We start from the raw sequence: 10,031 nt of genomic DNA on the forward strand, positions 1-10,031 counted from the left end.
TACACATAATAATGATATTTTTATAGTGATATATAAAGTAATATATTGTAATATTTTATAGCAAGGACAAAAAAGTAATACTATATGAAATAAATGAAGAATGTTGTGAGAGGTGTGGAGTAAAAGAATATGTGGAGCATAGACTGGGCTACAACACTGTGATTAATAGAGAGTGCAGCTACAGGAGGTAACAGGACATGGTGGGGCTTGCCAAAAAAAGGCAGCCAGAATATTGAGCATCAATGATGTGATGCTACATACTTATGTACAATGGGTGGCGCTATGCACCTCAACGTTGTTTACGATCTACAGTAAATCAAAAGAAGAAGAAGAGGAGGACAGGAAGTGACTGTGACAGGATCTGAGTGAAAGATGTAGCTGTCTGCATCAATGCGCCTGCAGCTGAAACGAGATTACTAATTGTACTGTTTGATGATGGGAATATTTGACAGTGCCATGGGTAATTGCTGGGGTCAGTGTATTCGGCTCTTTAGGAGAGAAACCAGCAGGATCCAGAGAGGAGGAGGGTAAGTGAAGCAAGCTAAGTGAGCTAGCCGGACTAGCATCAACATCAGCTGAACCTACGTCTCCTGTCACTGCATAGTCAACTTTAAATCCACAAGATGATGTCTGTGCTGTGTGTGTGCGTGTTAAGACGCTGTTTGGTCTGTTTAATTGTTGTCTGCTCAGTTATGTGTAACTCGGGTCAGTGAGCCTCTGGTCTTTGAAGCCTGCTCTGCTTCCAGACACTGTACCGTGTCAGGGATGAGGATACTGTCCCATGAAGACCCCACCCTAAGTGTCAACACAGGACAACGTTTAACCATGTCTATTTGTTGACAACGTCAGCACAAGGTTTATATATTTACAGCATTACATAACTATATCACTAAATAATATGACATAGAAATAATGGCAATTAAGCAATAATTATTACATCATAACTATTTACACCTGACTGAGCATTTAGATGATGTGATTCAACAAAAGGAAAACTGTAGTCATCATCCCTGGACCAGATGCCGTCAGTATTAAAGGGCCATTTTAATTTTTCTTCTAAAGGGGCTTGGAAATAAAGTGTTTGATAGAAATGTATAAATGACACATTTTTACATTTTATTTATTGTGACAAGTTGAGTTAAAAACTGTCACAGCCAAGCAACATGTTGGTTTGCTCTATCTAAATAATAACTTTAAAAATCTGACCTTGTACCAAACATTGTCCTACAGATCTCGAGGTAAGAGGCCCCAATGAAAGCTAGTAGTACATACATACATAACTAGGGATGCACGATATTATCGGCACAATATCGGTATCAGATGATAAAAGCTTATGAACACGTTTATCGGTATCGGCAGATATGAAAATTTCTGCCGATACCGATAAGGTGCTATTCAGTTAGGATTATTATTATTATTCTCCATCTGAAAAATAAGCTCCTTAAATAAAATGTAGCACTTCATTTATTTGCACTGCAGAGCTCTGTGTCTGTCACCAGGTTGTTACAGTAGCTCTAAAATAATCAAATGCAACTTGGTTATGTTTAAAAATGCATTGTACATTTAAAGTTCATGTGATCTAAAGGAATTATTTTTCTGTATTTCAATACTGAATGTCTTGAGTTTGAAAAAATAATACTAAATATTTCTTATTTATGGTAAAATCAAATGTTTTTTTGTCTTGTTTTATGTGTGTTTCTTAAACAAATAAGACCGTCACAATAAGAGTAACATATAAATTCCAGTACAGGATAGACTTAGCTTTCTTTACAGTGAAAAAAACAAACAAACTTGTGATTATCAGTATCGGTATCCGTATCGGCCAAAAAGGGTTTCGATATATCGGCATATCGGATATCGGCAAAAATCCAATATCGTGCATCCCTATACATAACAAATTTATTAGACCCAGTACAAGGTGTTTGCCACCACTGCCCTAAATTAACAGTGCATAGTTGACTATCGAAACACTTTTTATTTTTTTGTAATGGTGCAAGCTTTTTATTCAGATTGATATATTTTTAATGCTAAAAATATGATTAATGCTCTTATCCATTAATTCTCAAATGTACTGTTTTGCTGCAGAAAGTAAAGGACAATTACTGACTAACTGACATTTATTATCAACCTTTTATAACTTGTGTTTCTGAACAGAAAAGTGTGTTTTTAATGGTTGTTGGTAATTTTTGGTTAATTTCCTGATAAATGGAGAATTCAGGTTTTCTGGCTCAAATTTTTGAGTTTAAACATAAAATCAGTTTGAAACTCCTAACTCTGTTTAGAATGGTGAAGTGAAGGAAAATTCTCTTAAAAAAAAAAAAAAAACCCAAAAGAGTCAGGAATGCTGCGTGATTTTTCTCATTTGTATATTTCCTTATCAGTGAAAGCTCAATCTTAATATGTATCTCGGTTGTTAGGGCTGGGACAATATGCTTTTCTCCTGATTCAATTCTTTGACATTTTTGGGGTGCGGATTTGATTGAAATTTCGATTCTTTGATATTTCTTTTTTTTTTTTTTTTTTTTTTTTTTTTGCCATCAACCAACTGAAAGAGTTTGTTGATGTTGACATCACTTTAACTTGATAGTCAAAAAAAAACATTTTGCCCTCTGCTGGAGAATAGCAGTTACTTTTTTTCCAACTCAAATTTCAAAGACAGAAATGAAGGTTTCAGATTTGATTAAAAGAAAAAAAAATAGGTAATGATTTAATAGATATGATTTAAAAATCATAAAACAAAAGATCCTGATACTTATGTGAATCAACTTTTTTTCTTCCACCCCTTTGTATTAGCTTGTTTTGTATATATCTCTTTATTTATTTATTTATTTACTTTTAGTTATGTCTTACTCTTTTATCTTTAACTTTATATTAACATAGATTTTAATTATTTTTATATTTATTCATGTATTGAGTTCTGTCTTTTATGTGTTTATTCATTTTTTTGTTTTATTTATTTCTTTATTTTGTAATCTCTTTGCAGCTGACTATTAAACATACACGCCCATGTAGGGTATCTGGTCATTGCTCAAGTGTTAACTTTCTTTTTTATCATCTACGCAGGTCAAAATACTTTGGAAGCAGTAACACAGGGGAGCATTATACAATAGAGGTACTCCTTAGTACAATTATTTAAAATTTCACAAAAGATATTTAGATTAAGATTTTGTGTCTAACTGTGACTTCTTCTTTTGCAGTTTGAAAATCTTGTAGAGAGCGATGAGGTAGGTGTGATCATCATACTAAGTGTGTAATAACAATGTGATGTCTGTTCCAAGTGTTGTTTTGTAGCTTTAAAGTAATTTTCCTGAGTACACAGCGTATTCAATGAGAAATATCTAAGTTTTTAGTTCCATCCCCCTTTGGTATTTGCTCTAAGACTACACTCAGAAATGTCAGTGTTAACCATCAGCTAATAATGCATAGAAAGAATGAGTCACCTGCTTCACAATCATCACTGTCTTCAGTCTGACAATCACTGTAAATTGTCCTTTTTTATTAAGGACATCTGTGCAGTTGAGTTGATGTATTTAACTTCTGTCTTTTTGTTTGTTTGTTTGTTGTTTGTTCAATTGCAGGCTGAAAGCCCACAATCATGCCAAAGGTAGATAATCATCATATGAACTGAAATGCTTCCAAATATATGTAAAAGAAGTTTTTGTATTCATGTTTGCTTGTGTTTTGTATTCATCAGGCCAATCAATGAAGATGAGATCAAGCACCTTAATGAGCACTGCTACGCTGCAATCTCAGACAAGCAGATCCTGATAGATCAAAAGCTGCAACTGGAAGTAAGACACAGTTCAAAAAGATCATCTTTAATGTGTTATGTCTCTCTTAGATTAATGCACTTGAGATTGCATCGTTTGATTTGAAAACCTTTTTTTGTCTTTTGATTTGCTGCATTGTTTGGACTGTTTTTTGATTTTGTGTTTTTGTTTCATTTTTGTATGTGTGTGTGTGTGTATGTGTGTTTGTTTCATTTTGATTTCTCTGCTTCAGTTAGAGGCACAAGAGGAGAAGTTAAGGCTAGAAGAGGAGGCTAGAAATGCCGCTCAGCGTGAGGCTGCCAGGTTGGCACGTGAACGCAGATTACAGGAGGTGAGGCTGCACTGAGCGCTCCCTTCTTCCTGTTTGACTTCTTAAATGAAACACTTCTTCACATGCTGGCAGTGTGTAGAGACTCTCAAACTTTTCAGCTCTTGAACCTTTTTCATCCTTGAGAGGCAATACAACTTTTTCTTTGTCCATTCTTCTTTTTGTTCTCATTGAATTGTAACTGTATATCCAGTCAGGGAAATAATGTGACTGGTCAGTTATAAGAAAGTACTTGCAAGTGAACGATGCACAACATACTGCAGGTACTTATCTTTAAAAAGAAAGCCTGAACAAATAAATTAAGATAGCAGAGGTTTCCAGTCTTAATTTTGTATTAACAATTTTAATTTACTGTTCTCAAACCTCCCGTAAACATGAAAATGCTGTTTTTTTTTTCCATTCATAATACTGCACTGCTTTGTTTGTGTTTTTTTCTTGCTTGTTTGTTCATGGTTTGTTTCAATTTTTATCAAGTTCTCTGTGTTTGGCCCTTTGGCTGTTGCTTTGTTGCTTCTTGCAGATATATTTTGGATGCTGAATTTAAAAAGTGATTACATGATATCCTAAAACTGCTTGTCTGGCCTTTAGGTGGATTTAAGAAATACAATTTATCTTCTTTAAGAGTTGGTATGCTGTGTAAAAACAAAAAATGATGTTTTTTTTAATAATTTAAAGCTTATATTTAATCAAGAATAGTACAAAGACAAAAAACACTGACACTGTTTTGAAGGTCTAAAAAAAAAAAAAAAAACACCCAGAGGAACATTTAAACTTATCCCATCTAACTCACCTAACTTGCAACAATTTGGTGATATGACTGGGTATAGAAAGGTTGCTCCACAGAGGCTAAGTCTCTCAGGAAAAATGATTGGAAGAGGTTCTTCACTCTGTAAGATACCGCACGAGGAGGCAGTATGTAATAAGTAATATTTGTAAGCATAAAATTGCAAAGAGTTTAAAGATTTTTTCATTCACATTACTGAAATATCATCTGTGCAAAAGGTAGAGCTGATTATCATAATGTGGATGACTGTAGTCATCTTACTGTACCATGGAAGAGTAAATGATTTAGAGGCCTGTGCCTGAATTGTTAGCATCTTCTTCTCTGGGAAAATAGGGAGAACAATTTCGATCTGACAAATCTGACATTCTTTCTGGAATTCATGGACACTGCTTTATCCACTTGTAAGAGGGAAGACTATTCATAAAACAGCAAGAGGTACCAGACTGCATTTTGCACATGTTGGAACAGCATGAACCTGTAGTAGAAGAGTTAAGGTGCAAAGATGGTCACCCACTGAAAACATTGAAACTAGAAATATGAGAAAGAAGACCTAAAACTGTTGAGCTGCTAGAATCCTGTATCTAAGTAATATTTACACAATGTTGTTAGCGTAGCACTGTGGTAAACATGTTTTCAGTTTCAACATTTGATAAGTTGTCTTTGCACTACCTTTGATTGAATACGGGCTCATGTTGGTTTTAAAAGTATCAAATGCTGCCTATCATTTTTTTATGTAGCATTCTGACTGCTAAAGAATTGAGGGTATATAAGTCTGCTTGTAGATGCTGCTGTTAACGTGTGTATCAAGATGATAACAATAATTTTATCTTTGTTTGCAGTTGTCAGCCAAGAAGAATTGGGGGAAAGCAGATGGCTCTAGTAATGAACCTCAACAGAAACAGTAAGTCAGTCTAGTCCAGGGAGTTGTGTAGCTGAGGAGGCTGTAGGTTTTCTGAGGTTTTAGTAAAGCAGACAGATGCACAGACATACAGCATCATAGAAGCTGAGCAGTTTCACTTTGGGCATTTGAAAGAAGACAGACTTTGTTTAGATAAAGCTGGGGGCTTTTTAAAAGTTATTTCTATTATAAAAACACAGTTTTTGAAAGACTGTAGGTTACTGAACATATGTTAACGAGCTATAAGGGTTTTGGTATTACCAAGTATCGTGAGCCATGGTGTTTTGAGTCAAAGCTTTGAGTGGAGGCTGTTACAGCAGTTCTGTTAATTTGATTGTTACTGTTTTAGACAAACCTCTGGGGAGGACTTTGATGTCTACCTCCAGACTGTAAAAGCCCAGTCTGAAGCTTTCAGGAGCAACAGTAAGTGAATTATCTTCTCTTCATTATATAAGCTCCACTTACAGGTGTTCAAGAATGTTGATATCAGTTTGAAATGAACTGCATCCGCAAGCCTCACTCTCTTTGTTTTACAGGACTGCCCTCTGACACGTACCTAGTGACTCCAAACACAGAGTGCAGCTGGGACTTCACCACCAAGACCCGTTCCACCAACGATGACGGGACTTCACTGGAACTGGAGTGGGAAGATGAGGAAGGTCAGTGTGGTGCTTTCCTCTTGTTGTCCTGTTGATTTCACTCCTTAGTCTGTGTTTGACATCTTATGCTGCAAAGATGAAGTGTTGTTTGGTCTGTCATAAAATCTCTGATAAGTCAAACTTTACTGTAACGTCACAACTGGATTTCAAACTTTGACCAAACAACAGCTGAAATGCTCCACCTGTCCCGTTATACACAGGTCACACAACATACTCAGGAGTTCATGTTTCCACAGGCTGCAAAAGAGTTTGACGTTTTTTTCAATCCTCCACAGTCACAAGATGTTTCAGAAAAAAACACAACACCAAGAATGATACTAAGCTTATATAGTTACTTTGTTAAAACTTGTTGAAGTAAAAGTAGCAGTCTGAAAGTCTTCTGAAGTAAAAGTAAAAAGTTCTGTCTTAGATGTTGTTTAGACATGCGCCCATTATAATGTCAGAACATCCCCTCCTGTGTGAATAGTTGAAGTCTTACCAACAGTAGAGCATCAATGTGACAACAACACATGTTTAGGGATTTTCCTCTTTGTTTTTATTTTGCACTCTGTAGATGCTCCCTACACCAAGTCACGGCCTGCTGTGTAAAGAGTTCACTGTGAAGTGTCCAGTTTGCAGGGCAGCTTCTTCTGTTCCTCTCCACTTTTTTTTTTTTGATACTGATGAATTAGGCCTTTTGACAGAAAGATAAAAAACTGTTAGCAGTTTGTCAGATATAAACTTCATGTCTCACGCTGTCAGCCTGAAAGCCTCTGTCTCTGTGTCCTGTAGGAATCACTCGTGCACTCCCACCCTGGGAGAGGTCTCGTACTGAGGAGGACATCTTGCGTGCAGCCTTGAGGCCCAGCGGCAAGCAGATTAACAGTGGTCCGACATCAGCCTCTGAGGATTCAAATGCGCTGGAGTGGGAGAATGATTTTGTGAGGACCCTTCCAGAGGACATTACAGACACTGAATTTGAGGGGTTTGTTAATCCTGTACCAGACACTCAGTCTGAGGACGTCTTGCAGAGTGGTCTCAAGGCGGACGGCGGGGACAGATAGTGTCCAGCTCCAGAGGAGATTTCCGTTGTTATCTTCATGTTAGAGATCACCAGCTTTTTAGCCATCAAGTGGAATTGAACATTCTCGCTCTTAATTTTCTGTAACACGAGACTCAGATGTTGTGAATCTCTTCTCTACGGCGCAGTGTGGTGACGGTTTTTTCATCAAATACAAATAATACAAATGATCAGTGCCTTTGTTTTCCATATTAGGGGACCATTTTATGCATTAGAACTTGAACTTGTTTGTCAACCACAAACTTTGACACATTTTTTTAGCAAGTGATGATACAGAAGTTGCCGATCTACTGTGAAGGTAGCTCTTCTAGGAGTAGCACATTTTATTCACGCTCAGCACCTGTTAAGTTACATTGTCCTTTTTTGAACCTGATTGAAAGATTTCCCCTTCACCTGACCTATCTGGACCCAGAGCACCAATAAAGAGTCACTATGCGGTTTGTGACTATCAGCTGCACTTGAAGCAGCAAGGACAGGTCCCTGTTCTGGAGTCTTTCTGAATGTCTTTTCATGTGTGACAAGAAAAAAAAAACTACAATAAATATTACTCACTCAGTTCTCAGTACTCTCCTCTGCCCTTAAGTCTTACTTTATGACAGAACTTAAAATGAACGACATCATAAAGTTGGAGATTTAACAGGTAATTGTAAGAAGACTGAGAGGAGTTCTTCCATGACTGTCGAACAGGCCCTGGATCTGAGGGTGACACTGGGAAACAAGCGTGGCAAAGTACTTCATATGTCATTTTACTGTCTAAATCCCCAATACTCTGATCACACATTTACAAAATCCAATAAAAAGCACTTTATAGAAGCATGTATACTGTATGATTAAAGGCTAAACTGCACCTCTTAATATTTGAATGTATAAATCAATGTAGTGTCATTCTGAACTCTTTTTAAGCTGTTTTTCTTTTTTGTTTTTGCTGGGGGTTTTTTTGTTTTGTTTTTTTTTTAGCATTTTTGTCTGTATTGTTTCCAGCTAAAAATGATGGCCAATTAGGAGGTTGGACTGTGAGGATTGATTCCAGTCAGGTGTTGAACCAGGGACTGCTTTGACAAGGACTATAGCCTCTACTTAAGATGTGCACCTTAACTAACAGGTCGAACCAGTGCTCCATTCAGCACTTTTGTAACGATGATAACACATCCTCCCATCTCATGATTTCATATTCTTTCAAAAGATTTTTTTTTACCTTTACCTTTAATTTCTTCTATTCCTAAAATTAAGCTTAAATGGAAAAAAAACTAAGACAAAGCATTAAATTGACTATCAAATACACTCTCTCAAATCAGGAATTCCCATATTTTTGAATCTGCAATTTAAACTGACATCCCAAACTGGGGACACGCCCACATGACTGTCCAAACGTGTAAGAACTAGCTTGCCAACCTAAAAACCAACATATATTACTGTGATTTTTAAAATGTCTGGAAGCAAAACCCAAGCAGTCTTTATGTTTAAAGAGAGGGTACTGTCCCCCTAGCACTGCAGTAGCTTTACATAATTTACAGCCCAACAAAATCCTTGTTTCTCTCACACTTGTGTTTTAGAAAACATTTATTCCAGCCTCTGTCTGAAATGCTTCATTTTGACTGCCGTCTCTTAAAGACTACCTGCTCTACAAACCCCCTTCACTTTGATTGGCCAGCCCTCTGGGGCCTGCCAGGGCCAGAGCTTCAGACCTTGTGCTATGTTAAGAATGGAGCGTTGCGATCAGTTTACAGACAGATTCAGGGATTTCTACAACATATGAATATGTATAAGTTTAAAAATCCAGCATTGTTTTGTATACATGTTTAAAACACTGGAAAGCATGATACCCCCTCTTTAAACCTTATCATTATTTCAGAATCAGGCACGTACTGGTGGTGTGTATGAGTTTGATACTGGCTTAAAAGCCTAACAGTTAACTTTATTGGTCTTCTGAAAATAAATTCAACCATAAAAACATCACTGTGTTTGTCCTGTGCTGCCATTAAGTAACTTGCAGCAACTAGTGTCCTTAGTCTATCAAAGTCACTTTTTTAGTTGCATGGTTGTATCTAAAATCCTACCACAATTACTCTCTTACTGTTATGGGTAAATCTGTACAGAGTTTTGTTCCACCATATTTTTTTACACGACTGCAGACAGTTAAGTCCTCCACAGCAGTCTCTCATCTTCTTGATTTTTGAATTTATTTATTTTATTGCTTCCAGCTGCTGCTCTGTAACTGGTGAGCTACCGTTTTAGAAAACTGTTTATTCTTTTCTACTATTTTACAAACCTGTCACTCATGATTTGTTCATTTTATATCCACAGGACTGTTAGTAAATTGGCAGTGATTGAAAACAGGTTTCCAACGATCATTACCAAATGATTTAATAAGGATTTTCAGTTTTGACTTCTCTGTAAATTATATAAATGATGATTTCGTATTCACAGTGTCGTAGCATTTTTTATCGTGACACACCAGGGAAGAAGAGTTTTGTATCCCAGGGCTGAAGGGTTTTACTGATATTAGATGAAGCTGCAGGAGACTTGAACATG

At 36.6% G+C, this 10,031-nt stretch overlaps 1 protein-coding gene across 2 annotated transcripts; it reads left to right on the forward strand.

Annotated features, from left to right (window-relative positions):
- Positions 1-299: 299 nt before the first annotated feature.
- On the forward strand, positions 300-9,814 carry ap1ar (adaptor related protein complex 1 associated regulatory protein). 2 transcript variants are annotated; one of them, XM_074674811.1, is made up of 10 exons: positions 301-527; positions 3,064-3,112; positions 3,198-3,224; positions 3,579-3,604; positions 3,695-3,791; positions 4,003-4,101; positions 5,722-5,783; positions 6,130-6,203; positions 6,317-6,439; positions 7,211-9,812. In XM_074674811.1, exons 1-10 carry the CDS (start codon positions 433-435, stop codon positions 7,480-7,482), a joined length of 924 nt encoding a protein of 307 aa, XP_074530912.1. In that variant the 5' UTR covers positions 301-432; the 3' UTR covers positions 7,483-9,812. The 2 variants fall into 2 exon arrangements, with proteins under 2 accessions (XP_074530914.1, XP_074530912.1); XM_074674813.1 differs by lacking the exon at positions 4,003-4,101 and having other exon boundaries at positions 300-527; positions 7,211-9,814.
- Positions 9,815-10,031: the final 217 nt, after the last annotated feature.

This window comes from Halichoeres trimaculatus, unplaced genomic scaffold (assembly GCF_033239565.1).
Source record: "Halichoeres trimaculatus isolate MK-OKI-2021-1 unplaced genomic scaffold, fHalTri1.1 fHalTri1_scaffold_7, whole genome shotgun sequence".
Classification (NCBI taxonomy): Eukaryota; Metazoa; Chordata; class Actinopteri; order Labriformes; family Labridae; genus Halichoeres; species Halichoeres trimaculatus.

What these genes read in the sequence shown, in the direction of transcription:
- ap1ar (XM_074674811.1), top strand. Translation starts at nt 433, where the DNA reads ATGATGGGAATATTTGACAGTGCCATGGGTAATTGCTGGGGTCAGTGT. An exon ending in AGGATCCAGAGAGGAGGAGG is followed by an intron (nt 528 to 3,063) that starts GTAAGTGAAGCA and finishes TCATCTACGCAG; the next exon opens with GTCAAAATACTTTGGAAGCA. An exon ending in GGAGTGGGAAGATGAGGAAG is followed by an intron (nt 6,440 to 7,210) that starts GTCAGTGTGGTG and finishes TGTGTCCTGTAG; the next exon opens with GAATCACTCGTGCACTCCCA.